General features: G+C 37.6%; 3 gene segments (V, D, J or C); all 3 read right to left on the reverse strand.

The window, feature by feature from the left end:
* Positions 1-5,827, reverse strand: part of LOC123620697 — a 362,704-nt gene extending 356,877 nt beyond the window's left edge. The window contains 2 exon segments of the V gene segment in view: positions 5,288-5,564; positions 5,749-5,827. Coding sequence covers positions 5,288-5,564; positions 5,749-5,827 — 356 coding nt within the window.
* Positions 1-19,615, reverse strand: part of LOC123620673 — a 477,715-nt gene that overhangs the window by 403,981 nt on the left and 54,119 nt on the right.
* Positions 14,355-15,536, reverse strand: LOC123620809. The segment is given in 2 exon segments: positions 14,355-14,747; positions 14,945-15,536. Coding segments are annotated over 2 exon segments (348 nt in total).

A 19,615-nucleotide genomic window follows, 5' to 3' on the forward strand; every position in this document is an offset into this window, starting at 1 on the left:
CATTTTAACTTTTATTGCTGTGACAGAAATGAAAAGTAGTTTCTTTTAATTTGATTTCCTAGAGTACTGTGGAAGCTGATGTTTTACTTATTCACTGACCATTCCTATTTCCTCTTCTTCAGTTGCCTTCTATATCCTTATCTGCTTTATTTTGGATGTGAGATACACACATACATACACATATATATATATATACACACAAATATAAAAAATAAATTAGAACAGAGATTAATTTATTAGACTTTTTAAGGATAATCTCTGGCTACTTGATGAACATGTGTACATGAGACAAACTTTAATCTTCTTTGACACAGCATTGCCCCTCTGTGGTCATGTAGGAAGTTTACACTGAACAATTTTCCAGCTTCTTACAACTTTGTGCTTAGCAACCTCTGCACCAATCAGAGCACTGAAATAATTGGCTGTCTTCCTCTTTAGCTAACGATTTCTTCAGATAGAAGTAGATTTTGTCTTGTTGAGGTCAGCTATGAAACCTCTGCTTGTCTATGGTAAGGTGTGTCTCAGGTAAAAGGTGTGTCTCAGGTGAATCTGAAGGAATAGGTTGGGATGCTGGAGGTACCAGAATAGAATAGGGCTATTCAAATAAGCACAGTGATATGACAGCTGTCCTGGTGTTCCTCCAGAGGCAGAAATTCACCCTCAGACTGAGTCACTGCATGGGGTCTTCTTCCTCCCATAGCATCAGCATCAGCATCAGATCAGGGAGAGCTCTTTGCACTAAAAAGAACAGGTCCTTAAATAGATTCTAAATTAGATAATTGTACTTCATCTTTGTCAACAGTTAATATAGTCATCTTTTTATTTTTAGCCAACATAAAGACTACAGAGTGGAATCCTGTTGTGGCATTAACTTGCACTTGCCTGGTGATTAATGACATGAGAATCAGCAACATTTTTCCATAAAGGGTCAAATGGTGAATATTTTCAGCCTTGTCGGCCAATTTGTCTGACTTGCAACTACTCAGCCCTGTCATTGTAGCGGGAAAGAAGCCATTGGTAGTAGATGACCAAATGAGCATTGCTGCATTCCAAAAAAACTATATAAAATACCTAGATGGCTGAATTTGGCTCATGAGCCACATTTTGTTGATCTCTGACCTAGACTATCTTTTCATGTGTTTATTGGTCATTTATATCTTTTTTTATAATGAAGAGTCTGCTAAAATATTTTGCTCATTTTTAAATTGGATCATTTGTTCTCTTTCATTGAGTTGTAAAAGCTCTTTACATATGCCACACACAAGACTTTTGAATCATATATACATTTCAAATAGTATCTTCTAGTTGGTGGCTTGTGTTTTTGTTTTCTTGAAGATGTCTAAGGCCTCTGCACTAAAAAGTCCAAAAACAATGCTGACAAAAATTCAAGAAATTAAAGAATATATCATGTTCACAAATTAGGAAACTCAATAGCTTTAAGAGGGCAGGTCTAGGGCTCCTTTTCACCTCTCAGCACCCACACAGCGTGCTCATAGGGTAGAGGTTCCATACTGGAAGAGGCAAGCCAAGAAGACCAGAGAATACTGTCCCCACCCAGCACCCTACTCACAAAGTAAGGGTGTCACACATAGCTCCAGAGCCGTGACACAGACGTTGTGTCCAGGGAGAGAAGCAGCCGTAAGAACAGGGAGCTCTCCCTTAGGAAAACTTTATTTGAAACAGAGCACTGGGGACTCTAAGCCTTAAGGGTGCTGTTGAAATGAATGGGGATTTTTGTGGTAAGCAATTAAGAGGAGGCTGGTAGCTCCAAAGAGAAGCAAGCTAAATCACAAACGACTGGCTAAAATATTAATAGAGAGAAACAGGAAAAAAAAAAAAAACAACTAAGAAGAGTCAGGAAGACTCTCATAACAAGCCTCAAGGATTGGCTGCAAAGACTACCTGTGCAGAGGGGCCTGAATCTAACTGGATCAGACCATGGAGGAATTTATGCCCCAGAGTGTTGTTGAAAACACTAGAGTAGTCAGCGAGCACCTCCTTACTGGAAGCTCATAACTGAGTATGATACAATAAGAGGCAAATAGTTTAACAGAAAAATCAGGGAGAAAACCACTATCATACCAGGTTGTCTGTGCACATACTCAAGACCCTGTGTCATCTGAGAGACAACATCATAGGCTGCACCCTGTAGGGGAAATTCTAGAGTTGGAAAGTGTAATAATCAAATGAAAAATTCACTAGAAGGACAAACAGTAGATTTGAGCCCCTGAAAAATGAATCAGTGAACTTGCAGATAGATCTATAGAGATTATGCAATCGAAAAACAGACTGAGAAAAGAATGAAGGAAAATGAACAAAGACTCAGAGAAATGAAAGGCACCATTAAGCACACCAATATGCATAATGAAAGTACCAGAAAAAGAAAAGAGATGTTGAATATTTTTCATTTTTGTTGACCATTTGTATATCTTCTTTTGAAAAATATCTGCTCATGTCATTTGGCCACTTTTTAATGGGATTTTGTTTTTTTCTTGCTGAGTTGAGTTCCTAATAGATTCCAATAAATAAGTAAGTTATTTATTGGAAAAGAGAGAGAAAGGAGCAGAAAAAAATTAAAGAAATAATGGCTAAGAATTTCCAGATTTGATGAAAAATTTTAATCTACTCATCTAAGAAACTCAATGAACTCCAAGTAGAATGAAGACAAAGAGATCCATACCCAGACACATCATAATAAAAGTATTGAAAGACAAATAGAAAACTTTGATAGCAGAAATAGAAAAACAAATCTTCGCTTATGGGGGAAACTCAATACAATTAACAGTTGACTTCTTAACAAAAACAAGAGCCAAAAGGCAGGGAAAAGATATATTGAAAGTGTTGAAAGAAAAATACCACCAATGAAGATCCTATATTCAGCAAAAGTATCTTTCAAAAATGAAAGTAAAATAAAGACATTCCCAGATAAATACAAACTGAGAGAATTCATTGCAAGCAGAACCATCTTATAAGAAATAATAAAGGAAGTTTTCTTCAAGCTGGAAGCAAGTAACCCCAGACAGCAATTTGTATCCACACACACACATACACACACACACACACACACACACACACAAAGACAGTATAATTGCATATTTACTCTCCTTTTTACTCTTAAGTGATTTAAAGAGGAATTGTATAAGCAATACATATATAATTGTATTATTGGGCTTATAAAATATAGAAATGTAATATATATGACAATAAAAGAACAAAGGAGGAAGGGAGTTGCAAAACTGTATTGGAGTAAGAAAGTAACACGAGGTGGTAACTTTAATCTACAGGAACAAACAAAGAGAACCAGAAATAATAAGTAAGAAGGTTATAAAACAAATTCTTAAGTATACACTTGCTCTCCTTTTTGTTCTTCAGCCTCTTAAAAGATAAAATTACATGAAGAAATAATTATAACAATTTATAGTTGGTTTGTAACATATATAGATATAGTATGAATAACAATGATACCAAAAAAAAGGGAGGATAGGGGATAGAGCTATATAGGAGTAATATATAAAAATCTTATTGGAATTAATTAGCATAAATCTGAAGTGGATTCTGATTGGTATAGATGTATATATATATTGTAAGGTCTAAAGCATCCACTAAGAAAGTAACTCAAAAAGCATAAGGGAAAAATAATTAAAGAAATTAAAATATTACAAAGAAAATATTTACTTAATGCAAAACAAGGCAATTACATAAGAGCAGAGGAAGAAAAAAGACATAAGCCATAGAGAGGACAAAATTAAAATGACAGATATAAATCTATCAATAATAATATTAAATGTGAATGGATTAAACAATCCATTAAAAAGCAGGGATTATCAAAATGGTTATATATACATATATACACTATTAGAGACATGCTTTAGATGAAAAGATATAAATAAGTTGAAAGTAAAAGGAGGGAAAAAGATATATCATGTAAGCAGCAACCATAAGAGAACAGGAGTCATTATGCTGTTAGTAGACAAAATATACTTCAAACAAAAAATGTTACTAGAGATAAAGAGGGACATTTTAGAAAGATAAAAGGGCCGATCTATTAAGAATATATAACAGTTATAAACATATATGCACTTAACAACATACTTTGGAATACATGATGCAAAAACTGACAGAATTGATAGGAGAAACAGACAATTTATCAAAAACAGTTGGGCTGGGTGCGGTGGCTCACGCCTGTAATCCTAGCACTCTGGGAGGCCAAGGTGGGTGGATCACTCAAGGTCAGGAGTTCGAGACCTGCCTAAGCAAGAGGGAGACCCTGTCTCTACTAAAAATAGAAAGAAATTAGCTGAACAACTAAAAATATACAGAAAAAATTAGCTGAGCATGGTGGCTCATGCCTGTAGTCCCAGCTACTTGGGAGGCTGAGGCAGGAGGATTGCTTGAGCCCAGAAGTTTGAGGTTGCTGTGAGCTAGGCTGATGCCACGGCACTCTAGCCAGGGCAAAAGAGCGAGACTGTCTCTAAAAAACAACAACAACAACAAAAAAAAAACCAATAACAGTTGAAGATTCAGTACTTTACTTTTAATAATAGGACAAGTAGGCAGAATATCAACAAGGAAATTGAACATTTGAACAACACTGTAAACCAGGTAGACCTAACACACATCCACCCAAGATTAGAAAACACATTCTTCTCAAGCATGCATGGAATATTCCCTAGGATAAGTCATATCCTAGGCCATACATACAAGTCTCAAGAACATGAATGGGACTTAGCTGAGTGGAGCATAACATTTTAGAGTTTTTTTCCACAGCCATTTATCAATATATGAACATGCAGAGAACTTTTACTTTTCTTTGCTGCATGAGTAGGATGGAACTCTTTACTGTTGGTACCTGTTGTGGTGAAGCAGACCTGAATGTGCTTGAGACACTCAACCAAGTTGAATCATTATCTAAGATGTCTAATAACATCTTTATTGGAATGTTTTTCTTTTCTTTTTATTCGTTTTACTTTTTACCCTTTTGGAGTCTAGCATACTATAGCTTAAACATTTATTTCGTTCTGTCCTCATATCAGGTATTCTACTAGTTCCAAGTTAGATGTTTATAGTGCAGAAGGAGATGCATATTGAGAAGGGGTAATAAGACCAAAGCCCCAAACTTGTAGAGCCAAAAAGCATCAGTAGTTAAAACTCTGCCAATGCAGGTAAGGAATATTAAGCTGTGCAAATGCTGCGGTGATGGCCTTGTGGTGTGCTTGTGTCTGGGGGAGGGGCTGAGTCCTGCTGAGGGTTTGTGTACAGGCTGCAGGTGCCTGGGGAGTGCTGTGGCTCCACAGCACAGAAATAAATGGCTGAGTCTGTGGTCTGGGAAGAGGAAATGTACAATGAGCTGCGGCGTTCTTTAGTGACTGTTGTGGCAGTTAATCTTCCAATCTGCTTTGTCCCTGATGGAATGTAAAACAGGTTGATGAGGCGTCCCCCTGGATTTTGGCGAAACCACTGCAAAGTTCTCAGAGCAGCAGAAAAATTGCACCACAGCATGGAACTGGCTCCCTCGTGGAGACTCAGGACTGGAGGACTCTGCTCCACTTCTATCCCTCTCACACCTGACCAGAAACGGAGAACAATCATAGGTGATGGGCACTGTAACACTAAAAATGCCCCCGTAGATTATGAGAAAGATAGAAAGTCTGCAAGACTTAAGACCTTTCTTCCCTTCCTCCCCTGCCCCCAACAACACTGCAGCTGCTAAATCCTTCCAGGTTCCCATCCAGGATGGCCCCAACTCACAGCAAACTTGTGCACTCAGAAGTCCCAACAGAGTGCCCAGTAGCCTCTTCATGACTCTTTGCCTTGTTGCTTGGGGCATTTTCAAAATAAAATATAGTTAACTAAATCCTGGAATGGTGGATGTCATGATGTGGTTCTGGAACTGTTCCTGCTCCTGCAACCAGTCAGCTCCACCTAACAAACACTGCTCCAGCCCAGACACTACCTAGTTCTTTAATGGCACTGTGTGACAGGCAGCCCCTCCCACCAGCTCAAACTTGCATGAGAATGGGTGGAAAGTGGTGGAGTTAGAAGGGTAAAAGAAAGGTCATTATTCTATAACTTGAGGGACATTTTCTGATAATCCTAGATGTAGTAAAGAGTGTGAGAGGTCCTGAGAGAAGGAAGGGGAGGGCCCTCCTCCAAAGGAAGGCATGCCTCAACTATACTAATTAGAGCCTGTGGAGGATCATAGAATGACCATTCACATTTTTAACCCCCCAAAACAGGTGTGTGTTCTAACAAAAGGATCATTATTGACCGATGAATTAATTTAGGTGAAAGTCATACCAGTCATACAAAGTGATAAGAACATAAATGTTATTCATTTAATAATTTGCGTAATAAATTATTACCTATAATTACAATTACATTTTAATTTCTGGAATATACAAAATATGTGAATTAGGACTCTCCTAGAATAACAAACACTTGTAGTAAATATTGTTGTAAGAAATGACTCTAATAAGATTGCAAATTGTGAGGGAGAAAAAATGGGATCGGTTCAGACATCTTTTCTATGTATTAGCCTGGCTGGACAATATGTTTTGTTTTTCTAATTCTTATCCCATACAAACTTCCTATGGCTTATTGTTACAGCTCAGTAAATCTTGTTTTCTTCATAATTCCTCTGTCTTCCTCTTTTACTCACACTTCCTCCTCTCATTACATGTTTTGCTTCCATCCATATTCTTCCTTTTCTCTTTCCTTTTTTTTTTAATTTTCTAGTTACAGGAAAGAGACAGAGGAAAGAAAAGATGGCATTCAATTGTTTAGAAACAAGTTTGAACCTGTGAAATGAAAGTTCATATTTTTTCCTGTTATACGAAAATCTTAGGCAATAAAAAGGAAAAAAGTCTGAATTTGTTCTTTTGAAATTCTCCATCTTCTATTTGGCTTTATATGATTCTCCATTTGGTCCAGGAATATTTTCTGATATACAGATAAAGATAATGATAGAGATAGATAAAGATAATGATAAAAATTTAAATATAGATATATATGCATTAAAGTTATAATCTAGTCCTTGAATATTCTTATCAGTCATTGCTCTTGTTTTAGAAGACAAAGCTATCCATTGAAAGCAATACTCTGCAAAAACATGTTTCTTATGGCTAATAAGGATTAAGTTTGTCCTCACACACAATTATTCTTCCCTCTTTGCTATTACTAGCCCCCATCTTTACACTCAACAACTTTTTCAACTCTTTCAACAACTATACTGCTAGATCCCTTAGGGGAGTACCTCAGTTTAAGAAAGTGCCTATAGTGCCTCCTGATGGGCTAAAACCTTAAAAAAGGAACTCTTCTCCGTCAGCATATACACATACCTCAGCCCGGCTGTCCTTTCCTAGGGCTGTACCTACAGACGGACATGCAGCCACAGACATGTCCACAGGGTGGGCAGTATCATAAATAGGACTATGAGTCCCCATAGAGCCTTTTTATGAGAATAAATGTAATGTGATTTTATATAATATGAAAACAATCTGTTTAATTTTACCTATAAACTTAAAAACTATGAGGCCAGCAATCTGACTCAATACAGTTTAGCCAATATATTTAAGAGTGTGTTAGACCTGGGGAAATGTAAATATGAATTAGATACTATATCTTTCTTCAGACAGCTTGTGATATAGTGGAGGAGAATATAATAAAGACCTACAAGATGCCGTAACAAAAGGGAGCCACAAACACCACGTGAACACCAAGATAGTAACAATTACTTCAAGCTTCTATTGCAGGGCACAACTTGATGGAGGATGTGATGCTGTGTGCCTTCTGTGGAGGTAATGGGATGGGAGAGAGATAAAACCAAAGTTAGTGATCTTTAAAAGTGACTATTTTAAATACAAGGAAAAGAGAAGATGAGTGAGCATGTGTATGGCACCATCTTTAGACTCAGGCAAGAGGGCCCTTGCCTGGAGTCCCATATTTTACAGGGACACCTAATCTCTTTCCCTCTTAGTATCTCTCTCTCTCTCTCACTCTCTCTCTCTCTCTCTGTCTCTCTCTCTCTCTCTCTCTCACACACACACACACACACACACACACACATACACACACACACACACACACACACACATAAATGTACTGAAGAACACCAGATATCTCTGTCACTCAGTTCTGGATACAATCTCCAACCTTTAGCAACTACTAACACCACTGAGGATAAAGGAGAATCCTTCTTCACATACTGTGAACCTTGTCCTTAAAAATGCGTTTGAATGTCAGAAATATTTGTGGGTTATGCTGCTGCTGCCATAGGAGACAAACTCTAATTTGAAATTTGGGGGACATTCAGGGAAGAGAAAGAAAAATTAATTAACTAGCCCAATCTTTCCTCTCAGATGGCACGGATCCAATAGATTCTTACATAATGAAATCTTGTTTCCCAAGGGTGCTAAGGATCTGTTTTCTTTCTTTCTCTTATGTACTTATCTGAGGTTGTGCAGAGTATTCATGAATCAGCATAGTATTCACGAAAATTGTTCATAATGGCTGGAACACTTTATAATATTAAACAGTATTACTTTTAAAGTGTGTATATTTATTCTATATTAAACCTGCATAAAAGGTGATAATGATTATGTACTTTAGCAACTATAACAGACATTGAGACTAGAATAGTGAATAGTTTTATTTTTATTAAAAATATATAATTTATTTACACTTAAAAAACTTAAATAAAATTTTGATTTTATTTAAATACATTTTATTAAAACTGTTGATTGTTTATTATTTGTATTTTGCTTTTTAGTTTTAATAGATTATTTTAAATAATTTAAAAGAAAAATAACTGTTTTTAAAAAGCTATATGAAAATAATTTGTGCTTTTGCTTGGGATTATAAATATGAATAATTCTCTGTAGGTGGATTTGGAGGGAAAAAGGGATGGAAAATGAGAATCCTTACATTTTCACTAAAGTAGAAATTGAAGTTGTCTGCAGATACTGAACATTAGATGAGTTGCTCATGAGTGTTGCCAATGTTTACTATTGGCACTGTGAGGAATAATGTAGGAGAATAAGTAAAGATGACTAAGGAATCACTAATTGCTATTAGGTACTCAGCAAGTATTAGAGAAATTGAATTAGAAGGGAGGAAAAGAAGAGAGAGGTAATCTGAGTGTGTCTGATTAACAAAGGGCTCATCATCGATAGAACAACCAATGCCAAGATTCCACGTGGAACTCTGGCACGACACTGTGTTTAATTTAGAATGCCTTTTGATAGGGACCACTAGGTAAAGATCTTTTATCCTTTCCTACTTATAGTGTCTTTGGAAAGATTGCTTTATACACATCCTCAAATGTCAGCTTTAACTTAGTCTCCCAACTTCAAATACTTTAATCAGTTAGCTGAAGTCCTTTGAAGAAGTTTCTTTCACTGAAGTCAGGAGACTGGGTAAAATAATCTGTAGATAATGCAGTTTGAAATAAACACTTATCCTGGGTTTTCTGATTGCTTGAGAGATGAGATTAATAATGTAAAGCAAATACTTGATTTGCCGTATACCAACCCACATGGGCAATCTCAAGTCATCTCAGCCCATCACTATCTCAAATGACATGAGAGAAAGTCACTTCCTCCAGCTTGTTGAAAATCCTATAGCCTAATTTCCTCTAGAGTCAGGATCCAGGAGTCTTTTCTTTGTGAATGGCTAAATAAATAAATAAAAGAAATAAAAGATGTCCATGGGAACTAAATACTTCCCAGGATTCTACTTTCTTTGTATTGTTTGCCTTCATAGAACATGTCAACTTCCTGAAAATAACTGAGGCTGAGATCCTCAGTCATTTAAGCTACGTGTCTCAGGTAGGCTGTATTCAGTTCCCCCTGCAGTCCTGGGCAAGGTGGGGTGCAGCACAGAAGTACTCAGCCCAGTCATTCCCACGGGCTGAGGGTTTCCTCAAGTAGAAGAAGTTTCCATCCTCTAACTTCAGCCCCCAAACCTCTAACACCTGAAGCAAGACAGTTTCCTGACATGTACTTCAGGAGAAGCTGGAGTCCTTGGTTGGGGTATTGCACATACCAGAAAAGATACGGCAGAAGGGACAAGTGGCTACAACTCAGCTCCAGAGGGGTTCCTCCAGAGATAGTGACATAAACATCAGGCTGGGTCACTAGCTGGGCCCCAGTTCCTCCTGCAATATCAATGCTGTGTCAGTGAACTCAGCTAACACAGAAAGTCTCTATTCAGAGCCAAACAGACAATGTTCCATTTGTGGACAAGGAGTAAAATGGAATGATGCTCGGGAACAGGAGCCCCCCAAGTGTTAAGATGCACACCAACATCACAGCCAAGCACTCCCCACAGACCAAGAAAATCTGGTGACTGGGGAACTCGAACCCAGGTTGCTCCAAGGTTAAGGAGAAATGACAGGGGATTTAGATTTCTTCTTCTTAAGACATTGCAGGAGCTATTAGGTAGATGTGCTCTCTTTACAAATCTGCTGCCTCTGGTGTCTGTGAGGCTTTATACGTCGTTGTCCAAAACTGCTGTCAGAACACCTCCTGAAGCTGTGGGGAAGGACGGATTTCGTAAGATTATTCTAATCTTTTACAGAAAAGCCATTTCCAATTTAGGCCACAACGCCCTCAAGAGGCCAAATAGATGGCTAAGGAGAAATTCACAGTTTTTGTGACCTTTGCCCTCATGCTTCCTGCCCTTCTGGGGTTGGATTGCAAAGCTTTATGATCATACACAGAGGAGGATTTATGCTTTGTAAGCCTGAAACTTATAAGAAGGGGGCTTTTAAAAAGAAGAACATAAAATTATGAATAAAAAAAGAGGGTAGAAAAATAATTCTTTAGAATGAGAAATAAAATCACAGCAAATTACAAATTTTAAAAAACAGATACCACAAACGTCAGAAAATTCAGAAAACTCCATAATATTTTATTAGTTATTTCTCTGACACACTTCTATAATACTTCTTGTTTTTATATTTTGTTTTTATACTTTTGTTTTTATAATTTTGGTGTCCATACTTCTTAAGTGGCTCTTCATACGACAATACATTTGTAATATTTCCTATGTAGAGAAAAGAAAGATAATGCTGTTTTTACTCCAAGCATGGTTGATCATTTTTTTAAAAATTTACGATGCATATGATAATGTTATAGGAATGCAGTCAAATTTTGGAAAATACCTATCAAGTTACTGAGTGCTATAAGATTTTATTACATTTCAAGTTTTCTTACATTTATTACATTTATTTACATTTATTACATCTTCAAGTTTTCTTATGCTGTAACAAATCCTAAATATTATGAACTGATGACATTCACTAACCAGTTTATGAAGTCTGTATTAGTTTCCTATTGCTGTATAACAAATTACCACAAACTTAGCAACTTAGAACAACACTTATTTATTATCTCACAGTTTCTGTAGAAAGCAGCAAAGCTGGATCTCACAATGCTGTGATCAAAGCTTGTGGATCCTCTTCCAGATTCACTTGTTTGTTAGCAGAATTCATTTCCTTATAGCTGTAGAACTCCTGGCAACTTGACTTCTCTAGCAGGAGACTTTCTGATCTCAGGAAAAGCCTAAACCCCCTTTTAAAGAGCCCACTTGATTAGATCAGGCCTATTAAAGATAGTCTCCGTTTTGGTGAACTCAAAGTCAAACTGCTTAAAGACTTTAATTACATTGGCAAAATCCCTTTACTTTTGCCATATGACATAACCAATCCTGCCAACGCTCAAGAGGAAATTGTACAAGGTGTGTACACAAAGGGGCAGAAATCTTGGGTGCCATCTTAGAAACACATTTGTGAATGTTCTCATTGTACTGGTATATTATCTGTGCTACATTATCCCCATAAATGTAAACCTTTTGTGACCAATCAGAAAAAAGTTAATTAAAACCTTAATAGATATGATTGAACCAAGCCATTTTATGCCAAAGGAGAAGCATAACCAAAGAAAGGTAAAGAATCCAGTTTAGATAGAGTACACAGATACCACAGCAGTGGACAATGAAACTAGAAAAGTATAACGGAGCCAGTTAGAGAGATGGGACATAGGTTCTAATACTGGAAAGTGGCTGACAATAGACCATCATGACTTTACACTGAGGAACCAAAGATTTGTGAATGCATCACTAGAAAAAGAAAGGCAAAATAGTATAATGTGAAATAATTAGTAAGTGTCAAAAAAAATTTGTTTGAAACTTGTGAAATCTTGCTAGCAAACACCTAAATATATAATAAAATGATTGTGAGTCACAAATAAATCCAGTTAAATCCAAATTAAGTGCATCCCTAATTTAAATTGACCTTAGCCAGATCCCAAATAAACTTGTGGCCACTTTATCACCACCTGACAAAAGTAGATTTGTAATAAAAGGGAAGTTGGAGTGAAAAAGCAAGGAAGGGGTGGAAAAGAATCTGGAGATACCTCAAAGACAAAGAGCTAAAAATAGAAATACCATTCGATCCAGCAATAACACTATTGGGCATCTACCCCAAAGAGCAAAAGACATTCTATAATAAAGACATCTGCACCCAAATGTTTATGGCAGCACAATTCACTATTGCAAGGATGTGGAAACAACCCAAGTGCTGTCAATTCATGAGTGGATTATTAAAATTTGGTATATTACTCAATTATAAGAAATGACAGTGATCTAGCACCTCTTATATTTTCCTGGATTAAGCTTGAGCCCATTATCTGTAGTGAGGTATCACAAGATTGGAGGAATAGACTCCACATGTACTCGCCGTCACATTGGCACTAACTGATCAACATTATGGTGCTCACACGGTAGTAATATTCTCCAGGGATTAGGGGGTTGGGGGGTAAACTCACAACTAATGGACACGGTGTGCATTGTAGAGGGGAAGGGCATGCCTCTAAACCTCGCTTGGGTGAGGCAAAGATATAAAATGTAACCAAAACATTTGTACCCTCATAATATTCTGAAATAAATAAATAAATAAATAAATAAATAAGAAAAGCAAGGAAGGGTCTTAACTGATTGTGGTTAAAATGTCTTACTTTTTGAAAAATATACCAAATCTATGATAATGTGAACACATGTAGGGGAAAGTAACTTCTTTCAAGAGTGAATATTCTCCTCTTTTTTATCATACAGTTAATTCATTTGTATTAATAATAGAAGTTTATTTAAAGCATGGAACATAATAACTAGTAAACTACCACTCTTACAGCTCGTTTCTATCTCACATGTCTGAATATATGATTTATCTACAACTTAGTTTGGAACGACAAGAAAGAAACCAGCTTTGAAATCCAGACTTGGCAGATGTTGTGAATGGTATCTCATTCCCCTCATCACACAATATAGAGCCCACATATTTAGTAAAAGATAGGAACAAGCAATTCTGGATAAGAAAATCCCCCAGGAAGGCTAAGGTGTCCGCTGGAAGTTTTCAGGTTGTACTGATGATACAGTTTGGGATATAAATATTGAGAACTGTTTTACTTCTCCCTGACTTATCTCGATAATACTGTCTTATTTAGCTACATATCAATTACCTATCTGAATGAAGGCCAGGCTGTCTCAAGCTTTAATATTCTTTGTGGTAGCTCATTGATTTTCCATGTGCAAAGTGAGACTCCTATGGCAAAGTTATAACTTGGCAGGGAAGAAAAATTAAGTGTCTATGAGAGGGATATGTGGAAATAAATGAAGACCAAATGAGAAAAGCAAAGGCTACTTATTCAGGGCTTGCTATACCAAAGGAGTCAGCTACCATCACTTGTGTTTTGGCAGAGACTCAAAGACAGGCTGGAGAGTGGTGAGGCTTTCCCATGGGGGAAGGGAAGGAACAAAGTTTCAAGTGTGCCCCAGATGGAGGCCATTGCATGGGGAAGATATAGGCAGGCTAACCAGAAGTGAAGCATACGATGTGATTGATCAGAGTTCTCTATTTGGCTTTCTCTAGTTCGTGCTGAGTGGAATAAACCTCCAAAACGTATGCTAAGTGAAAGAAGCCATACACCAAGGCCACATGTTACATGATTCCATTTATATAAAATGTACAGAATAGGTAAATCCATGGAGCTAGAAAGCAGGCTGGTGGTTGCCAGGGGCTAGGGAGGAGGAGGGAAGGTGAATGACTGCTTAATGGGTATGTGGTTTCCTTTGGAATGTTGAAAAGTCTTTGAAACTAGATAGAAGTGGCATTTACACAACATTGTGAATGCATTAAATGCCACTTAATTGTTCACTTTAAAAAAGTGAACGGTATGGCATGTAAATCAATCTCAATAAAACAGTTATTTAAAGTTGATAAAAATGTAAAGATCAAAGAATTCACAATTTAACTTCAAATCATTATATCAAGTTTTGCATATTTAATTGCTTCTATCTGGAGAGAGTGTCAATTCAGAAAACCTCTTAATGCAAAAAGGACGTGTGGTTGGATCCCGGCCGTAGAGTTTGGGTATGGGTTGCAGGTGGCTGTCATGCACTGTGCCTCACAGCACAGAGGTAGGTGGCTGAGTCACCAGGCTGAGAAGCTGCAACGTTTAAAGTACTTTGTCTTGATGATTTATCCAATGAAGCTTTAAATCTTCCACTCTTTTGCTCTCTCTGATTTGACTGAATTAATAACAGAGATGTGAAACCTTTTTCAGAGTCCTGCCTAAACCACTGAAGGTTGTAAATAGCACTGTCAGTGAAGCTGCAGTTGAGAACCGAGCTGTCTCCTTCTGGGACACTCAGGGCTGCAGGACTCTGCATCACCTCCTGTTTACCGCTCACCCCTGTTCGGAAAGAGAACCACAGACTAGTTAGTGGCTAATGATTCTTTAGAAATCACTTTTAAATTTATTTTTTCAAGTTCCGCATAAACTTTCAGGAAACCATACAGGCACAAGTCCCTAACTTTCTCTCTCTTCCCTGGGAGAAATGTCCTGAAATCTCCCTGGTCTTTGCTCATTTCCAGAGCCCTCTAACTCACAGTCTAGTTGCAGCCAAAGGATGAGCAGGCCTAAGGGTTTCTCCATTCCTTCTGTCACTCGGACTCGCTGAAAACTGAATTCTTGTGTCTGAAATGTTGACAATGGCTCACAAGACAAAAGATCTGCTTTGCTCTCTCATATGTTCAAGCATTTCTACAGGAAAGAGAGTCGGCCCAGCCAATTGGAAATAAGGTGCGCACACGTAAAACACACACACACACACACACACACACACACAGATGTGCAGAGTGTGGGAGGTGGAAATGAAAACACTGCCATCTCAGGACCAAGCACAGCACTGCTAGAGAAATGCTTCTCTCTCCCTCTCCTCCACCTCCTTCTCCTCAGCAAACAAAAATGTTTAAATATCAAATTTGTAGAATGCACCCATATCAGTGCATAGAAAGAAATGCTTATACTAGAAAGAATAATTGTAGATTTTCACCATACAGTGACAACCACTTTTTGCAGATTTCTATCATCACCTCCTCCTCTTGCCACTTCAGCCCTTAAGGACCAGTTTCTATTAACTCACACTTCCGTAAAAAGCCTTTTTCTACCATTTCTCACTTACCAGATTGCAAAAAGAGTCAAAAACCATAATATTAATTTTCTGTTGTTGGTGATGTCAGGAAATGAGCACTCTCATATCTTGATGGCTGAACTATAAACTAATAAAGATTACAGGGGTTATTTACATATCATTGGATGAAGAAATTCTATTTGGCCATAATTTTTTTCTTAAGAAATATACTTACAAATACACGCATAAAATGGTATAGTCTATGCAGTAGTGAAAAAACTTTAAATATCTTTTCAACACAAATAGTCAATATATCAGAGTAGATCTATTTTATAATATACTGCACTATTGTGAAAAAGTATAAGGTAGGTTAAATTTTTTGACTTGCAAAGATTTCTATGACTTATTCGACCAAATCACAATATTTTCCAGATAGTGTGAGCCCAGTTTTGTTTTTAAAAAGTATGTTTATTATGGGTTTGTGCCTAATGTATAGTAACAGTGGATGTGTGTTCACCAAACCTTTAATAGTGACTGAGAACTTTGTCAGGGGCAAATAACTGGAGTATTGCTTTTTATTCTATATTGCTTAAATATTTATACAATTAAATATTAATTTATAACTTGATTAATGATAAAATAGAGTACTTAACAGATATATAGAAAGCTAAGTTGAAATAAGAAATATTAATATAACTGTTTCTTTCTAGCAAACTTTCAAGATCCATTTATCTCTCAAATGCATGCACTATAGTTGAAAAACTTGAGAGAATCCAGACATTTCTCAGAGGAATAATGCTCAATTTATGAACTTTACACAGGACCTTTAGCAAGAATGAAAATTTTAGATTGGAAAAAGGACAATATCCAGGCTCCTCCTTAAGGCTCCCTGTTTTTTATTTCCTGCCCCAGTTCTTGATTTCCTGTGCATTTTCCTTATTTTTTCTCCTTTCCTTCTTCTTCTTTTATTTTCCATCGTCTTCCATTAATATCACAGTATCTCGCACAATGACCTCTTTAAATGAAAGTTATCTCCTCTCTCCACCAGGGAGACATTGTGGCCCAATCTGCCCCACTTGCATCTCTCTCAATGCAGTAATACACAGCACTGTTTTTAGGGTAATCTGGTGTAAAACCAGGTACTGGACTTTCTGTCCATAGGGATGTGCAATGAAGACATCTTATTGGTCACATTGTTCTTTAAATCTCAAATCAGATACTGTGGGCCATGATTATCAAACTGTCCATAGCAGATTGTGTTTTATTTCTTCCAGTGGTGCAATGGGAACTGGGCATGTTCAGTTCTCGTTTTTCAGCACTGTCCAAGGAGTCAGGCTGTGTGGTTTTAGCATTACGAATCATCTGGAAGAGGGAAAAACATCAGATTATCTACAGACCTCCAAATCACAGCAGATTTTTTAAGTCAAAATATGAGGGGACTTCAAAAATTTCAGGGAAAAATGGAATTAAATGATAAAACTAAGAAATATAAACTTTATTTCTCAACATAAGTTCCAACAAGTTCAAGACAATTTTGTAAGTGATATTATTAGCCATTTAGTCCATCCCTAAAGAACTGAGCACCTTGGGAATTTAACCATGCCAATGCAGTCTTTTTTACATTATTAACTGAAGAAAAATTGGTGTCCTTTAAAGACTTTTTAAGATTAGGAGACAAAAAGAAGTCAGAAGGAGCCAAATCAGGACAGTAAGATAGATGCCTAATGATTTCCCATTGACACTCTCACAAAATTGCTCTTGTTTGTTGAGAGGAATGAGCAGGAGCATTGTAATAGTGGAGAAGAACTCTCTGGTGAAGGTTTCCCAGGCATTTCTCTGCTAAAGCTTTGGCTAACTTCTCAAAATACTCTCGTAAAAAGCAGATGTTAACAGTTCTTTGGCGCTCCAGAAAGTCAACTAGCACAACAATTTGAGCATCCCAGATAACTATCACCATGACCTTTGCTCCTGACTGGTCTGCTTGTGCTTTGACTGGACCACCCCACCTCTTGGTTGCCATTGCTTTGATCATGTTTTGTCGTCAGGATCATACTGGTAAAGTTATGCTTTATCTCCTGCTATAATTCTCCCAAGAAATGCTTTAGAATCTTGACCCCACTTTGTTTAAAATTTCCGTTGAAAGCTCTGCTCTTGTCTGCAGATGATCTGAGTGTAACGGTTTCGGCACCCATTGAGTGGAAAGTTTGCTCAACTTTAAGTTTTCAGTCAGAAACATGTAAGCTGAACCAACCAGGTGAGATGTCTGTGGTGTTGGCTATTGTTTCTGCTGTTAATCATCAGTCTCTTCAATTAACGCAAAAACAAGATAAATGTTTTCCTCGAAAATTGATGGCGACAGTCTGCCACTGTGGGCTTCATCTTCAACATCTTCTAGTCCCTTTCTTAAAAAGAGTTATTTCGGGCGTGGTGGCTCACGCCTGTAATCCTAGCACTCTGGGAGGCCGAGGCGGGTGGATCACTCGAGGTCAGGAGTTCGAGACCAGCCTCAGCAAGAGTGAGACCCCGTCTCTACTAAAAATAGAAAGAAATTATCTGGCCAACTAAAATATATATAGAAAAAAATTAGCCAGGCATGGTGGCACATGCCTGTAGTCCCAGCTACTCGAAAGGCTGAGGCAGGAGGATTGCTTGAGCCCAGGAGGTTGAGGTTGCTGTGAGCTAGGCTGACGCCACAGCACTCACTCTAGCCTGGGCAACAAAGCGACACTCTGTTTCAAAAAAAAAAAAAAGAGTTATTCACTTGTAAACTGTTGTTTCTTTGGGGCGCTATCCTCACAAACTTTTCATAAAGCATCAATAATTTCACTATTCTTCCACTCATGTTTCACCATATATTTGATGCTTATTCTTGTTTCAATTTTAGCAGAATTCATGTTGCTCTGATAGAGGGTCTTTTCTTTCTTTCTTTTTTTTTTTTTTTTTTTTTTTTGAGACAGAGTCTTGCTCTGTTGCCCAGGCTAGAGTGCCATGGCATCAGCCTAACTCACAGCAACCTCAGACTCCTGGGCTCAAGCAATCCTCCTGCCTCAGCCTCCCGAGTAGCTGGGACTACAGGCATGCGCCACCATGCCCGGCTAATTTTTTCTATATGTATTTTTAGTTGTCCAGCTAATTTCTTTCTATTTTTAGTAGAGACGGGGGTCTCACTCTTGCTCAGGCTGGTCTCGAACTCCTGACCTGGAGTGACCCTCCTGCCTCAGCCTCCCAGAGTGCTCGGATTACAGGCGTGAGCCACTGTGCCCGGCCGAGGAGGGTTTTTTCAAACTGATGTCTTATCCTTCTTATGCTGCAAACTATTAATAGATTCGTTTTTATTATTATTTCAGACATGTTATAACAGTTAATATGAGTTTATTTTGGTGCAAAACTGTTTTGAAATCTAGGCATAATTTTTGCATATTAATACATATTTTCCATGAACTTGTGGAAAACCCCTCACACAGTACCTAGAGGTAATTTTCTCCATGACTCCCACCCCCTGCTTCAGTTTCCTCTCATTTCTGTCCTACAGAAAGAGCCAAATACGGCCTGCATTATCTAGACTCACTGGTCAAGAGGCAGGACTCTATTGCTCTGCCTCCCATTTTCCCTTGGGCATAATGACACAGGAAATTCTTTACAGCAAAGAAAGCTCTGCTGTGAGCTTTCATTGAGGGTTATAGACTAAATTGTGTCCCCCTAAAATTTATATATTGAAGTCCTAAATCCCATACACCTCAAAATGTGACTTTATTTGAAGTGGGGTTTTTACAGAGGCAATCAAGTTGTGAAACTGGGCCCTAATGCAATATACAAGGGGAAATCTGGACACAGACATGCAGAGAGGGAAGATAATGTGAAGACACAGGGAGAAGATGGCCATCCTTCTGTTATTTACTGTTGAGTTCTGGGAGTTCTTTGTATAGTCTAGATATAATTCTGTGCCAGATACATGGTTTGTAAATATCTACTCCCAGTCTGTAGCTTATCATTTAATCTTAACAGGATCTTTTACAGAGCTAAAGTTTTTAATTTTGATGAAGTCCTATTTGTCTGTGTGTGTGATGCTTTTGGTGTCAAATCTAAGAACCCTTCATCTGGCCCCACATCCTGAAGATTTTTCTCCTATGTTTTTTCCTAGAAGTTT

Source organism: Lemur catta, chromosome 1 (assembly GCF_020740605.2).
Source record: "Lemur catta isolate mLemCat1 chromosome 1, mLemCat1.pri, whole genome shotgun sequence".
NCBI lineage: Eukaryota > Metazoa > Chordata > Mammalia > Primates > Lemuridae > Lemur > Lemur catta.